General features: G+C 40.5%; 1 protein-coding gene across 2 annotated transcripts in view; it reads left to right on the top strand.

The window, feature by feature from the left end:
- The window catches only part of cmip (c-Maf inducing protein), a 124,002-nt gene extending 107,900 nt beyond the window's left edge, over window positions 1–16,102 (top strand). Inside the window, exons 14-21 of one of the 2 annotated variants that reach the window (XM_004913537.4) lie at window positions 3,973–4,098; window positions 6,639–6,755; window positions 8,207–8,347; window positions 9,687–9,734; window positions 10,071–10,217; window positions 11,290–11,395; window positions 11,815–11,885; window positions 15,294–16,102. In XM_004913537.4, the coding sequence (XP_004913594.1) occupies window positions 3,973–4,098; window positions 6,639–6,755; window positions 8,207–8,347; window positions 9,687–9,734; window positions 10,071–10,217; window positions 11,290–11,395; window positions 11,815–11,885; window positions 15,294–15,347 (810 nt within the window). In that variant the 3' untranslated portion in view covers window positions 15,348–16,102. The remainder of the gene's footprint in view (window positions 1–3,972; window positions 4,099–6,638; window positions 6,756–8,206; window positions 8,348–9,686; window positions 9,735–10,070; window positions 10,218–11,289; window positions 11,396–11,814; window positions 11,886–15,293) is intronic. The other variant, XM_002938136.4, reaches the window with a different exon arrangement.
- The last annotated feature ends 1,034 nt before the right edge of the window (window positions 16,103–17,136 follow it).

Below are 17,136 nucleotides of genomic sequence, written 5' to 3'. Positions count from 1 at the left end.
TGCCATCATATTTTCTTTAATGCGATATGTATTTGGTACAAGACTTGATGGAAAATTTACCCCTCATGATCCCGCTTTGCTGTTGATTTTTATGTGACCCTAACACTCAAAAAATGGTTGGAGGTTAAATCTAGCACACTAGCTAAAGAAATCTTGGTAGAACAGGGCAACGGATCACCCCAGACTAATTCTTAAGTTTAAAATTCCAAAGCTGGCCGGAATGGAATTAAGCAGGCAGATATAAATTTGGCCGCACGCATTAGTGGGAGCTTTGTTGTGATCTAACAGAACTGTGGTGAGACCAAAACTCGTGGCTCCATTATATCTTGGTTTTCCTGTTACACCATTCACATACTGACAGGATTGGGCAGCACAGTGGTTTGCATTGTTGGAGGTCTAAGTTCATTACAGACCAGTGCACACTCCTCCCAATCGGTTCTTCCTACCCGCTAAGGGCTCTGGCACACGGGGGAGATTAGTCGCCCGCGATAAAACTCCCTGTTCGCGGGCGACTAATCTCCCCGAGTTGCCTACCTCTGCCATCCCACCGGCGAACATGTAAGTCGCCGGCGGGATGGCAGACGCGGCGGGGCAATTTCATGGATTTGCGCGAAATCGCGCCGCCGCGTCTGCCATCCCGCCGGCGACTTACATGTTCGCCGGTGGGATGGCAGAGGTAGGCAACTCGGGGAGATTAGTCGCCCGCGAACAGGGAGTTTTATCGCGGGCGACTAATCTCCCCCGTGTGCCAGAGCCCTAAGGGTGAAAACACACGGGGCTACTAGTAGCAGCTACTTCTTGTGGCTGATCATTTACTGATAACTGTCTCTATGTGTGTTTTAGCAAAGGCAGTATTTTCTATGGCAGGGTGTTTTCTGGAGTTTAGTAGCTGAGAAAAAGTAGGTGCTACACCTTTAGACTCGCGAGTCTTTTTCAGCGATTTCCTGAAACTCGGGGAGATTAGTCGCCCGCGAACAGGGAGATTAGTCGCAGGCGACTAATCTCCCCGTGTGCCAGAGCCCTTAGGGTGAAGACACACGGAGCTACTAGTAGCAGCTACTTGTCATGGCTACTAAAATAGAGAATGCTGATCATTTATTGCTAATTGTCTCTGAGTGTTTGTTTCTTTTTTGCTTCTAAGTAGCTCTGAGTATCTTTGCCTTAAAACATACAGGAATGTTAAAGGAAATCTACACCCATAACAATGTAGGTCTCTAACATAAAATAGCTCAGATGTAAAGCCATGTTTCATTTTAATAATCCATTTTCATAAAAACATACTTTTTAAGTAGTATGTGCCACTGGGTAATCCTAAATAGAAAATTGCCATTTTAAAGGGATACTGTAGTAGCAGTAAAGTGTTACTGAAGTTTATCAGAGCGCAGGTCACATGGCTGTGGCACCCTGGGAGATAAAGAATATGGCTAGCCCCATGTGAAATTTGAAAATAAAAAATGCAGGATTCTGCTGGAGAAGTTTTGAAAAAAACTTGTTTTCCCATGACAGTATTATTTTAAGTACTAAGGATCATATGATTTTCAGTGCACACAAACAAACCAAGGGCACACATACATGTTAGGTCACATCAGCCAATTATTAAAGAAGATTTCTTTGTGTGAGGCTATATATATACAGTATGTCACCCACCTGAAATCGGCGCTAATGTTTCCACCTGGCCAATACAACTGATACTAATTAATTATTAACAAGATGGAAGACAAAAGAATTGGATAGCTTGTTAATTATCGAGAAGAGGTGGCCACCCACACTGACTTGGTGAGCACCTGCAATAAACCCTTATTTCTATGTGTACTCCTTCTGGAAAAATTCTGGGTTCCCAGGATTTAGCGTGTTAAGGCCATTGGCAGTACAATGGAGACAGGATTGAGACGGGGCACAGCATAAGCAAACAGACAGGTGTGGGAAAATGCAAAAGTAGCAAAAAAAAGAAATGAAAGGGTGTATATAATAATCAGTGGAAAGTTGAAGTGCGGCAGTCTGGGAATGAGAATGGTCACGCTACACTGCTGTTGCTCTGTGAGGAGTGCTTGGCAGCTGTCATATTATTTATCTAGCAAAACACACTCTTTGGGATGAGCTCAGCCAGTTACCTCACTACCTCTGTCTTTAATCTAAGCTCAGAGTTTTCTCTGGAAGCGATAGAATTTTGCATAAAGGTGTTTAATAATATAAAAAATATTTGATTGGTTACTAGAGCTGGTAAAAACTATTTCGACTTTTTAATGTTGTCAAATGGCTAAGCCAAACACGGATATTTTGCTTACCTCAAAGCAAATAGGGAAACATGCTCTTTCAAATGTTGTGCATTTACAAGTACATGGGGTAGGATTGTGATAAAACAGCTGGAGGGTTGCGGGACTGGTCCAATTAAAGCTTCTCTATGACTATCACAGCATTCTGTGAGCAAGTCAGATATAGAATATTATTGGCGTCACAGTTTGCGTATTTAAGCCATTATTTTAGTTTTCATTTTAGTTGGATCGTCTGTATTTACTTTGCTCCCTCTTAAAATCATTTTACATTTTCCAGAAATGGAAACTTGTTATTTTTAATCTACACACTTCTGTGTTTGGGAAACAGCATTTTTATGGAATGTCTGCCAGTGTGTTCAACTCTGCCTGTAGAAAAAGCTATAACCTCAACTGAAATACACATCTGTAAGGTCTGCAGGGAGTTTTATTGTTGAATCAACAGCTCTTATCAGTTCTCCCATGTGTATGTATGCATAAGGTTATAAATGCCTGTAGCTTTTATAGGCAATAATGTGCCCTTTTAGGGCTCTGGCACACGGGGAGATTAGTCGCCCGCGACAAATCTCCCTGTTCGCGGGCGACTAATCTCCCCGTAATGCCATCCCACCGGCGAAAATGTAAATCGCCGGTGGGATGGCATACGTGGCGGCACGATTTTAGTGAAATCGCGGAAGTTGCCTCGAGAGGAAACTATAATGCCACAACAAATAATGTGCTCTATTGTAATGTCTCGACTGAGGGGTAGGGATATATGAGCCACCAGGGTTAAAAATCTTAAATGCAGTGTTTAAATTGTTTCCTTGTATAAGATAATAATGTACAGCTACTTCTTTATGGATATAAATTGAACTACAAATTGACCCTGTATTAATCCCATATCTAATACAAGCACTCCTATAAATGTATTGCTTTGCATGTGGGCACTATTCCTGTGCAGCAGGATTTGTGACTGAAAAACATTTTCCATAAAAGCGATAGAAACTAAAGTAATTGAGGGTATTAAAAGATAGTTGATGAAGTTCTACTTTGGCTAATTCTTGATTGGTCCAGGGGAAGTCACACAAAACCCAGTAAGACAGCTGCCACCTGAGACTCCTGGGAGCTATATTTGATACAACTAATAATATTATACTGTGTGAGACATGAGACTCTGCTTTTGTGAGAGACGTACACTTTCCTTTAGGCTTTGTTTCATCATTTGTAAGTTTCTTTGTATGCGTATTGCTCTATTTAGTGTCCACTTTCCGGACCTGCTTGTCAGGGGTCAAGAGCTTTGAGCTAGACATTCATTTTTATGTACCAGAGTTGCTGTAATTAATTATATGTTAAACATACAAAAATGTATAGAGAGGATAAATTAGGAGTTGTGGCACCCAGCACATTTGTAAGCTAAAACAGCTTTATTACTGAGGAGAGCAAGCCTTGTTTTACCCACAATGCACCTGCACCCACCACAGGAGTTGCAGGTGCCTCTGACTGTCAAGGATCAAGAGTTGCTACCTAAACCTGCTGCAACTGCATACAGGGGGCAGGATATGGGCATACCCTGGCATCTCCTTTCCTTATACAGAAATCAGGTGATGCAAGGAGCCCTGCAATTAATGTAACATAAGGTAGGCATTAAATACAAGCTGCCCTTGTGCCTGTGACCTCTGCACTTTGTTCTGGAAGCTCTAACCATTGTGCTTATGCCCCACAGGTCCACTCATGCCTCCTGAGTGTCAGAGCAGGGAAAGACGGGTGGTTCCAGTTGTACAGCCCGGGAGGGGTAGCCTGTGATGACGATGGTGAACTCTTTGCCAGTATGGTACGTGTCTGCAATAACGTGAGTTATTTTTATGGCTGTTTAATGTATTATGCCTTAAAACCATCCATGTTTGGGAAGGCAAAAGTCATGTTCAACTTGCTCAGTTTAACTGGCAAAGGAATATGTTGCAACTTTTTTTTTTTAACAAAAACATTATTCCTACGTTCATTGGTTTACTTCTACCTCCTTGTGCTTAAATATGAAATTAACAAGGACACTGTACGCAAAAAGTCTCTATGCAAAATGTAATGTGTGTATTTAGCCCTACACCAGCTACATATGCACAGTTATGGTAAGTGATCAACGCAGTGCTATTGCAGTAAAACCACCTGAGCTTTCCGCTCTTTAGTGCAAAGACACAAGTGACTGTGTCAAATGATGGCTATGTGCACTATAGAAGAGTTAAGGTGCAGTGGGTTTCTTTGCAAGAAGTCATTGCTGATAACTGTTAAAGATAATGTGAATTTACCAGGTAAATATCTGCTCATTTGGTGGCTTGGCCAAAGGAGTAAATCATTACATTTATTGCTACACAGTGATATCTGTTGCTGTCACTCTATATTTAGTCCAAGTCTCTAGCTTTCCCCCATGTCTTCCAGCAATGTTCACAATTACATTTCTAAGCCTGCAGTTATTCATGTGGTTGGAGTATTCCTTGAACATGCTGGGGCCATACCAAGTGTTTATGATGCTGGTTATCACATTCAGCCTAGCTAAGATGTCAGCAGTGACCTCTTTGGACTTTACCTCCCAGCATACCCTCAGCCCAACCCAGGCAGTGTACAATGTAGCTAAGCCCTAATAATTAAAATGTAAAAGGTTAACCCTTAAATTTTTTTTAAGATGTTCAGTAGTATGCTGAGACAGTGTAGTCAGCCCTTGGGAGAATTATTTATCTGTATATTTGATTTTTACTGTGTGGGAGGAGTTATACAGCTTGCTGTGCAGACATTAAGGGGGGTGATTTATCATCATTCAAGTTTGATTTTTTTTCATGATTTTTTGCACTAAAAAGCAACTAAAAGCACTAAAGGGAACCTCAACGCTTACATTGTTACCCCTTTCTTGCTTTTTGTACTCCCTTCCCTGGATCCAAAAAAAATAAAAAAATACTTAAAATCTTTGGTTTAAAATTGAATAAACTAGATGTATTGCATGTTGGCAATGTGCTGCAATTTTCACACAATCAAATATAATGTTACCGTATGATATGAGCTAAAACCATCTGCAGATCTGTAGATACTTATGGGGAGATGTAATTCTGGATGCACAAGAATTAAAATACAATTATCCCAAGAATTTACATTCAAGCCGTTTTATCTCTGTTATTTCAGAGTTCCGACTAAATCAGTTCCATGTCTGTAGATATTCATAAAGTTTCCCTGCATAAAGCACTTCTCATGGTGCTCCCGGGATTTCTTGGCATTTGCTTGTAGGAGGAAGCAAGGCCGCCCTGGCGCAACGATCCCTGGATTTAGAAGGAATGTTGATAAATGTTTGAGCCAGAATTTATGGGCTATTACTGTGTACCATATGTCCCAGCTTTCAAAGAAGAACCTGAAACAGTCTCCAAAGTTTCCATCTCAAATACAGAAGGAAAAAAAATTATATGTACAGAATTCTGCAAATCCCTTAAAATGCTGGTCATTTTTATATTCACTCAGGGTTATACAAAGTCCTAGTTCATTAACTCCATAGAAAGGAATTACTTCCTTTAATATGAAAGCCAACTGCTGACTGGTTCATATGAAAAGCTCTCATTTTGCATTGCAACAAGTGGATATTTGGGGACTATTGTGTATCCTTTCAAGATAACTACAATAGACACATCTTAAAGAGAGCAGAGGGCTGTTTGTAGCTGAGTAAAAATGACTCCATGTCTTTATGGCACAGACATAGTTACTTGGTAAATCCAACAAAGCTTTCTACCATATGGCCACCGGAGGACACTTTTTATTAGAAACTAAGGGTGATTGCTGTTCTCACTCATGATGTATACAGATAAATATGCACCTTTGCAGAATAAGCTATTTCCATGTATTTTATTAAGCATTGAAAAACAAACTGAATGCAAACCCTCCCTATCAATTTCTCTTTGTAGGTTTTTGCTGGCTGTTTTTAATTCAGTCAGTTCCAATAAGAAAACCTTCTACAATATCCAGTACAAAAGTAACCTGCAAATAATGTGATTAATGGCATGGACATGGAACTGTGTCTGTGCCCATGTCAGTGATTTTGATATTTCCTGGCTATTTTTATACTGGACATTTTAGATGCTTTTAAGTTGTTTTATCACAATTTCCATTCCTAGCAAATACTTTTTGTATGAGTTTATTGAAGCCCCTCTGCTTTCCATAGTGGGTGGTACACAGATTCTCTGGAAAGCAGAGGGTTTTTGTAATTTTGTATGTATGCCCAACTGATTGAAGTTGTGTCAAAAAGGGGTGACAGTATGTTTTCCCCCTTTAAAAAAAATTTCATTGTGAAATACAGTATGTTGGATTTCAAGACACTATTTTATAGACGACTAATAAAAATGATTTTCTCTTGTCATACAGGTTCACATTTTGATGGGTTCCTGCTACAAAACTAAAAAATTTCTGCTCTCGCTGGCTGAAAACAAGCTGGGGCCTTGCATGTTGCTTGCCTTGAGGGGCAACCAGACGATGGTGGAGGTACAAGAACACTTTATAATATTCATGTGCAGTTATCCTTCTAGCCTATAATGTTCGAGCCATGCCCAGGCACAACCTGCTGTATCTTGAAAATCACTGCCAGTGGAGTGCACAAGGCTCTGCCTCTCTATTCCATCTTGTTCTATGATGTCATTTTTTGTTACATACCATGCTAATTAAGGAAGTCTGTGGTCTGCATTCCTGTATGCACAGCAACTTCATACACAAGGCTGTTCTATGTATTGAATGTATTCAGAAGAATGTTAGTGTTCTGCATAGATCTACATGTGGAGGTTGAGTAAAAGTTAAAATAACAAAGGACTGGCCTGTAGGCCATATAGTACTAAATGTATGAATAGCAGGCACAAGTAACAAAATGTATGTGCACCAAAACCAACAGGATTAAATTTGCCTAAGCTAATGATAAATTATTATGCTTTTGATAGCAATATATTAAGCTAGATAAGTTATCAGGCATCACATGGGCTATTAAAAAATGGAATTTGTGTTTCTTTGTACAAAAGCATATTCCTGGAAATGTAATGTTGCATATGTGTTTTTTTTTAATTTAAAGCAAGAAAGCTATAAAAAGTGGAAGAAGGAAGAAGAAAATAGGAAAGTTAGGGGTAAAGCCTGCAGGGAAATTGTTTTGGTAGGGGGTTACAGAGTTCGAGTGAAGACACACAGAGCTACTAGTAGTAGCTACTTGTTGTGGCTACTAAAATAGACAATGCTGATCATTTACTGATAATTTTCTCTAAGGGCTCTGGCACACGGGGGAGATTAGTCGCCCGCGAACAGGGAGTTAATCGCGGGCGACTAATCTCCCCCGTGTGCCAGAGCCCTAAGTGTGCTTTAGCAGAGGCAATTCTCAGTATTATCTATGGCAGGGTGTTTTCTGGTGTTGGCAGCCATGACAAGTAGCTGCTACTTAGTAGCTCTGTGTGTCTTCACCCTTATTCTGAAGCCTGATGAGACACCCAGGGTTCCCATATGGCATCAAATTAGTCTGGACAGCCATGGGCTTTGCATACATGTTTTGTTGCATTTGGTTGTACCCTATAGAATGCCAAAACCTGACTGGGCAGATTTTTGGTGGGGACCAATATTTGTGAACAAAATGTAGTAATCAACCTCTTTTTGAATGAAAGGGAAATTCCATGCTGTAAAATGAAATACCCTGTAGGTGGGAGTATAAGTTATAGAGGGGACCCTCCTAAACTTGTTGCATGGAGTCCTTTGAGTGTCTCATTGACCATGTTAGTTTGGATACTTCTGGCTTGCAATATAGACCAAATACTCATGTACTGTGTAAAGTGTCTGAATTCAAAGTACAGCTTCATAATGATTTATGAATTATGGATAGAATTTTAGTTTTCAGAAAGAGAATCCGATTTCTTATGCTTGCAGAATTATATCTTAAAATGATATTTTCTAATTTGTGTTTTCAGATTCTTTGTCTGATGCTGGAATACAACATCATAGAAAACAATGACACCCAGTTGCAGATCATCTCCACTCTGGAAAGCACAGACGTAGGGAAGAGAATGTATGAGCAGCTGTGTGACAGACAGCGAGAGTTAAAGGAGCTGGTGGGTTCTAAATTTATATTGCACGTAGGACCATGAAAGTGGTCTGGACCATGAAATTAAAGAATACAGAGAGCAGGTGCCATTGATACATGGTCTACAGATTTCTTTTACCGTCACAGTTTGTCATTAAGACGAATATTAAAGGATATGGCAGCATCAGTTGCCAGTCATAAAAACATGTTTGCTAAATATTATGTTAGCTTCTGCGTTGGTGATGGAACTTTTAAACCCTGAGCGGGGCACAGACTTGTAAATTGTAACGACAGGTCAAAGAAAGCAATAAGGCAATATAATATTTCTTCCATGAATTTGCTGAAAAGAGCCCTGGTAAAGCTACAAGAGCAACTGCGCAATGCAGACAGTTTCCACATTAATACTCCCACTGGGCTAAACAAGTGATTTCAGTCACACAAAAAGCTAGTCAATCACAGCCCCACTAGGATGGTAGCAGTAACGCCTCGGACTTGCGCTTCCTTAACTACCTAATCTCTCGGCAAGCAAAGGTCACTCCTAGCCACATAAAGCTTATGTGTCCTAAATGTTTTCTTTTCTTAAACAATCTTTAAGCCATATAACTTGGCATATAATTGCTAAATGATACAAGATGTATCTACAGATCATGCCAGGGTAGCTCCATGGTTAACTGAATCCTAAACCTTTTTCAGTTTGTGGTTCAATTTAAGGATTAGCTGTACCAATGGGCATTAAATTCATATGAGAGAAAAGCACTATATAAGTCACCCATTATACAAAATGTGAGATTCCCAGTTGTGACAAATATGTACACATTAAAAATGAAATGACTTTGTGTACTGACAGGCTGTACCTGCTGAACATGAAGAGACAAAATTGATTGGTGTAATTGATTGGTGTAATTACATTAGTTTAAGGAATGTCAGGTTTGTCAGAGGACACGTTGCTCTGTAACACATTCATAGAGGTTCTTGTAAGGGAAGGCAAGTGTTGCAATATCCTCTACCACACTGCTGATAATATGTGCTTAGTTTTTTGTGTGTAACAAAATATACTTGCTAAAAGCATTTGGTGTGTGTGAGAGAGCTTCTAAGGGTTGAACTCGATGGTCTTTGGTCTTTTTTTAACCCAACTTAAAGGTATACTCTCATGGAAAAACAAAACCCATCAGTTAATTGAGCTTCTCCAGCAGAATTCTGCATTGAAATCTGTTAATGCTATTAATATAAATCCAGCTCAAAACCACCAGTGATTTACTAACCAAAATCTGACCCCATATGGGGGGGGGGGTACAAAATTACATTTTGGGGACTGTTGTCTGCACAAAACCTTTGTTTCCTGATTCTATTTTTGCCTTTAATTGCAGCAAAGGAAAGGAGGACCCACTCGCCTGACGCTGCCATCCAAGTCTACAGTAAGTATCTCTTGCCCTACTGTAAACAGGCAAATCTTTTGACAGCCAAACTGAGCTACTTGTGGCCAGGTACATGTCGTGGCTACAAAATGTCAGAGAATACACTGCCATAGACCGTATTACAGTTTACCTCTGCTAAAACACGCGTGAAGACAGTTATCAGTATTGTCTATTTTGTAGCCATGACAAGTAGCTCTAGTGTCATTGCCCTTAGGGATGTAAAAGCTATCCCATCAAATAATAGTCATGCCTCTCTGGCACGTGAAGCGGACAGAACAAGAAGTCTAACCCGGAAATTTATGAAGCTAATATGTGACTTCATTATTTGTTATTTAGGACGCTGACCTTGCCAGGTTACTGACCTCTGGCTCCTTTGGAAACCTGGAAAACCTCAGCCTGGCCTTCACCAATGTAACGAGTGCCTGCGCAGAACAACTCATAAAACTGCCTTCACTCAAGCAACTAAACCTGTGGTCAACTCAGGTAGGAGGCATTTCCAGCTAAAATCTAAAAACCTGATTTTGTGAGGTGCAATATAAATATGATTCCAGATGAAATTAGTATATAAAGTATTAGATTTTTGTAACCTTGAACACTTCATCAATGCAACCCACTTGATATACTGTAAATGCTGATGCTGCCTACAAGATATAAATTACATTTTCCATAAAGTGTGGTTTTTAAGCAGGCAAAGAAAAACAGATGCGCTTCCGTTTACTCTTTCATGTAGCTCCATTGACAGGCACAGCTTTGGCCTGTGAGCAGCTACACTGAGTGGATTTTGGTGCAAAAATTAGGCTTCATAGAATTATAGAGGGTTATGTCAATACATTACATAAATGTACAAGTAAATGTTCTCTGTTAAAAATAACACATTTCAATAATAAATATTGTCTCTCTTCTTTCAGAGATAATATAGCTAAAATACATGTTGGCTGGTTAATTTATGATATGGAAGGCAGGGACCAAAGTGGAAAAAAACAGGGGCCATCCTTAATTTTTTTTTGCGCTTCCTGTCCTCTACACTAAATGGATATCTAAAAGTCTCTGTGCTCCATTTCAGAGTGACCACCCCTATGAATACTGTGCTGCCTGCATTCAACAGCTTTGTATCAATGAGAGAATTGCAGATGAGGCACTTATGAGCATCCCCTCCAGCCCCCTACCCAGCCTCTAACTTGCAAGTCATTTAGACTTTAATGTTGGGGAGTGGTGGTTAGTGGCAAAAGTGGAAGTGACCCCTTTACTGTAGTTATTGCAAGTAATGCATCATATACCTTCATTTTCAGTGGCTCTGAAGTTTACAGTATAATTTAAACACACACATTTAAAAGATCAGAACAGTAAATTGTACTGTGAATGTCGTCGTAAAACTAGGGATTAACCAGATCCATGATTCTGGTCCTGACCCTTTTTGTGGGATTTCAACTAATCCTAGGTGTTCTGCTGAACCAAATAGGTTTATAGGTTGAAATTATTGCTTTGTGTATTCCTGTACAAAACACTTGTCCATATAGAAACCATAAATACAAATTCTGTTTTTCTTTTCCAAAAGTTTGGAGATGCTGGACTGCGGGTTTTGTCGGAGCACCTCACCACTCTGCAAGTTCTCAACCTGTGTGAGACTCCAGTCACAGATGCTGGACTCCTGGCACTGAGCTGTAAGGATTTACCCTTCCCTTCTCTCATTCATCTCACAGAACTTTTCCCTCTGCCAGCCTAAGAGATTTACGAAAGCTCATTGGGAGCACCAGTAGCCCACTGACTGATCAAAGAGCTGCAGTTAAGGCTAGAATAATTCTGGGGAAAACTGTATCTAGTGAGAGATATATCAGGATACACGGTAGGATAGCTAGATACACTGCAAGGTTTAAGTGGGTTTCCCTTCTCTCTTCTCTCATTATCGATTTGGTATAAAGATTAACCCTCTGGAATGTTCACTATATACAATAAGCCCCAATTGTTCTCTATTCCTCTCCTCAATTCTCACTTTTCTGTTTCCTGTCCTCCATTGTTGCCCTGTACTGAACTGTACTATAATAATTTCGAGAACTAAAATACTTTCTGGTTTTCCATGTAGCTATGAAGAGCCTGTGTAGCTTAAACATGAACAGTACCAAACTGTCAGCAGACACCTATGAGGATCTCAAGGTAAGATATACAATACTATACTAGTTTCCACATTAAAAGGGGTTGACCTTTTAAAATAATTATAATATAAAGTTGACAGTGATAATGTGAGACAATTTGCAGTTAGTCCTCATTTTTACTTTTTGGTGGTTTTTGAACCAATTATATTTTTGCTCTGCAGTTCTCCAAATTTTAATTTCAGGTGCTATCTGATTACTAGGGTCTGATTTACTCTTGCAAGCAGGCAGTGGTTTTAATAGGAGAGTCTGAATAGAAAGATAAATATAACAAATGACACCTCATTTGAAAACTGGGGAGAGGTAGAGGAGGAAGCCAGTAATTCAAAAACCAGAAACACTCCATAACATACTAAAAGTTACACATGATGTGCATATGCTTACCAGCAGGTTGCTTATGTGCTAATTTAAGACACTGGCAGATGCTGTGAGTGAATTTTTAATGTTGCTCCATCTTTTAGCCCATCTTTTACAAGCAGCTCTTTAAGTGTATGGCCAGCTTATGTGATGAGCACCAGACTACTGATTACTGGCCAGTGGTTTAACTAGAGGTCACTTTGGAATATGATGCATTTGGAATGGGTATATTGTCTGTTCAAGTATTAAGGGTCCCCACCACCCAGAGATGCTGCTGTGTCTGCTGTCTCTACCAACCCACACATAACTCAGCAATCTTGTGGATAGGACTCAGTGTCCCAACATAACCTAAGTCATTTACTGAAAGCAAAATCTCCTCACAAGACACCCTGTTCCAATTTATTATGCGCAGCCTTCAATACAGTTGATTCTGCTTTCATTTTCAGTGTCTTAACTGTCTGGCTATGTTATGACTAGTGTATTTTTCTGTTTTGACTACTGCATTCTTATATTTTGTATACGTAATTTTATTTCATGCTCTGCTCTTCTGCCTGCATGCTAAATATATCCATAAGGTCCTTATCAGTATAATTGGATCTACCTTCCTTAGCAACTCAGTAATTGTGTTAAATGTAGAATTAACTGCTATAAACAGTTACAGGATTGTTCTGCTTTGTTCATGCCAGGGTAAGCAGATGCTGGCCACATGATTACTTTAAATTAGGTTTCCAAAGCCATCCTTTAACAACCTGCAGCAAAAACAGGAAGGTCAAACTCCTGGCCTTCCAACTGTTATAAGCACAACTCTCAGAATCCTCAGTTTGCTGCGGACTGAGAGGGCAACTCCCAGAATCCTCAGCTTGCTTCTAGCAATCGGGAACTTAAGGGTATATTTATCATGCTGTGTAAAAAGTGGTGTAAAACATCACCAGTGATGTTGTTTATAGTAGCCAATCAGATGCTTTGCTTTGATTTTCTAACTGTTGAAATCTTTCTAGCTGATTGGTTGCCCTGGGCAACATCACCAGTAAGGGCTCTGGCACACAGGGGAGATTAGTCGCCCGCGATAAAACTCCCTGTTCGCGGGCGACTAATCTCCCCGAGTTGCCTACCCCTGCCATCCCACCGGCGAACATGTAAGTCGCCGGCAAGATGGCAGACGCGGCGGGGCAATTTCAGGGAATCGCCGAAAAAGACTCGCGAGTCTTTTTCGGCGATTTGCGCGAAATCGCGCCGCCGCGTCTGCCATCCCGCCGGCGACTTACATGTTCGCCGGTGGGATGGCAGGGGTAGGCAACTCGGGGAGATTAGTCGCCCGCGAACAGGGAGTTTTATCGCGGGCGACTAATCTCTTCCGTGTGCCAGAGCCCTAATGCTTGACTCCACTTTTTACACAGCATGATAAATAGACCCCATAATGTAAGCTCTTTTGGGCAGAGCCCTCTTCAGCTCTTGTATCGGTTATTGGTTGTTTTGTATGTAATTACGTAATGCAAATGTATAAACCCACTTATTGTACAGCGCTGCAGAATATGTTGGCGCTTTATAAATACGTTAATAATAATCTATACACCTATTTAGTTTCTGTGGGGATTTAATAATGACCTTGCATCAATTGTCACTTGCATACAGACTGAGGCTTCTCAGTTCACAAGCCCCATATATTTAATATTTAGCATTGTGGCTGAAAATTATCTTACCTTGTCACCTAAAAATATATTTTTACTTTAATTAGGCCAGACCAGGGTAAACTTTGTATTTGCACTATATGCTGAGTACACAGTCACACCCTGGTTTGGCATAGATCTTAAACACACCCCAAGAAATGAGCCGCCTGTTCATTTTGCTGAGGAGTATCGTTCTGTAGTGTACTTGGCACCTCCTGCATGTTTATTATTTTAATTTAGCATCAGCTCCGGCAAGTTGTAAAAATAAAGTCATCACACCCTGAAACCCATAACAAACCACAGTATCCAGTAGCATGCATTTATTTGGGGGGTCCTCAGATTCTTTGTTCAACTCGTACAATCACACATTGAATACTTGTGATGTGAAGTGTATTCCTTGGCTTTATATAACTGCCTTCTAAACATCAGCAGGTTTGGTAGTTTGTCTTCTCATGATTCAGGTCTATTTCTGACCATGATACATACTCAAATCTAAACATAAATCTAGACATGTATTAATCTTCTTAGTGTTTTACTTGCCAAATATCCTTACTTTAAATCTGTATGACTGCACACACAAACTGAATTTTAATTTCCTGCTTGTAATAGGTTTATCCTCCTACCAAAATAGTCCTGGGTGAGACATCTGCTTTCTTGCAGGACATTGCAGTAATTTAATCAAGCAGATCTGTCTATTTTAAGGATGCATTTAGGCTTGTGACTTTTCTATTATTCATTACAAATCTCTGCAGTCACACTGTTTTAAGTGGCCACACCATATCCCCTCCAATGCTTACTTCCAGTGTGCACTGGGGCAAGGGGGGAAGCAAGTGAAGAAAGCAAGTCTTACTGGCTGCAGTCCAGGGAGGCGTGCAGTGACATCACAGAGGCAGAGCAATGACCTCATAGGGGTGGGGAATGGGCGCTATGGAGGCAGGGTATGGGTGGCCAGGGGCAGGAGGAGAGGTGCTGCTTACAAAGAGCAGATCTGAGCACTAATACATGAGGGGGATTACAGAAAATTTGTATTACCGGCACCGACCATAGCTGGTTTTCTGTTTACGCCAGTAAATTTCTGGCTGGGTGGCAATAATAACGCCTCTACATTTGGGGGCATTTCCCAGGCTCCCCAGCATGAGAGGATTATAAGCACATATCTTGTGTAACAATGGTTAGAAATCCATCAGGGTGCCCAACCTGTGGCCAACCCACTCCCACATGCCAAAGGGTTGGCTGGAAGTTGTAACTAGAAGGCAGCAGGTTTGACATCCCTGAAATACAGTGGTGGATACTCTAAATCAAAATGCCTATTGTTATGTTCCTTTCCAAAAAATGTTGAATGTTGGTCTTTGGCCAAAGGAATAATACAAGATTTGTTCTCTTAACAGGCAAAGCTGCCAAACCTTAAAGAGGTGGATGTTCGTTACACTGAAGCCTGGTGACTTTAACTGAGCCCTGGAGAAGTCTGCCCTTCAGTGCCCTTTTGGTTTATCATAAAACTGTAGAGGAAAATGCTTCTTGGACTACAAAATGTGGTTTTGAGTTAGAGGTCATTTTTACATAGGGAGGATGGACATATTCAACCAATATTTACAGCTTCAGAATTTCAAACATTAATCTAATTTAATTCTCAAAAAAAGGAAATACAAAGCAAACAAAAAAAAAGGACTTTGTAGATGCAAGAAGATAATACTGAAGAAATAAACCCTTGTGAATTATTTTTTATTTGCCTACGTGTTCATGCTGTGTTGGAAAAAAAAATAAGAATGCGTATGTTTCTGTATTTTTTTTATTATTATTTCGTTTGATCAGATGGACTGATTTTAAGAAGTTCCTGCTTTGTCCTCTCGCTGCAAAGAAATCGCAAGTCCATAACCATAAAAAGAAAGGCGTCTTCTTTGCACCTTCTTCTCCTGCCCTCAAACTGTTCTGCAGAATTCATATTGTTGTACATAAGATTTACATAATTCACCTATTTAAGAAAATGGTTCACGTTCAGCAGGTCTGGGACCTGCAGTTTTATTTATAAATTGTTAATTCTTTTTTCTTTTTCCCCCCCTTCCTTTTTTTGCAGATAGAACTGTACAAAGTAGTTTGTCGCTGTCTTGTTGATTGTAATATTATTAACGTATGTGTATTGTTTTGCTTTTGGTTTCAGAACAGAAAGCCCTATTGAATAAATACCATGGTAAATGTATGGCGTATTTCCTATCTCCCCTGAGCTGCAGGCTATATAAATGGTTGGAATAAGAAAAAAACAATATTATCTATAAGCCTTTAGGGTAAAAGTCAGACTGAAAATGCCTTGTAACTGCAGAAGACAGAAAAAAGTTGAATCTCATAATTGGGTGAAAATGTTATGTTTTTTCACACAGTTCTACTTGTTTCAACGTGCTGATTCCTGTCTTCTGCTGACGCACTGAGTGGATGGTGACCCTGCTCTCCAGTAGCGCTATGTGTTGCCCACACCGGGAGGGAGCTCCCAGGGCAGGCAACCATTTACAGACTCTAAAAAAGCAAATAATGAGTTCCATCACTGATGTCACACAGATGCACATAATGAGTGAGCTGGAAGACTTGCTTCTTATGCATGTGAGCAAACATGGGCTGCTGCACCATCTGTGGGGAAAACAATTTTCCTGTGATAGGTGCCCTTTAAGGCTAAAACCAGAAATTTACCTACAGTCCAAGAATCAGCTCCTAACCTCCCTGTGCCTACACCCAGAGCCCCTGCATCAGCCCAGGTGCAGGCACATGGAGCGGATTTCAGGTCAGTATGCATTTCGGTGCTCCAGGTAATGGCACAGTGAAAGGTTGATGCCAGCGAAGAGGCTGGTTCTCAGCCTGCATTTATCCACATGGCGAGAATCAGCCCTGCGTAGCATTAGCTTAAATGTTGCCATACAGTACATCTGCTTGTTTGACATAGGTGGGCGATTTCAGGCTATTATCGAATTACAATGGCCGACATAGGCACCATCAGACCAAGGACCACTTTATTGAGCCAATGCAGAAAATCAAACCTGCCCGATTGACACTTGGCTGATTTTCGGACAGATATTGATTACGAAGCCCATAAAAGGGCCCCATGCACAGGCAGTTAAGCTGCTGATTCAGTCTAAAGCAGTGGTGTCCAACTTCGGTGGTACAGAGGGCTGGAATTTTTCTGGCCTACACGGTGGAGGGCCGAAAATGGAAGCCAGTTTTGACCTCTCCTCGTTTTCAAACTGT

This window comes from Xenopus tropicalis, chromosome 4 (assembly GCF_000004195.4).
Source record: "Xenopus tropicalis strain Nigerian chromosome 4, UCB_Xtro_10.0, whole genome shotgun sequence".
Taxonomy (NCBI): domain Eukaryota; kingdom Metazoa; phylum Chordata; class Amphibia; order Anura; family Pipidae; genus Xenopus; species Xenopus tropicalis.
The sequence above is the reverse complement of the archived record's forward strand: the minus strand, read 5'-3'. Positions and strand labels throughout refer to the sequence as shown.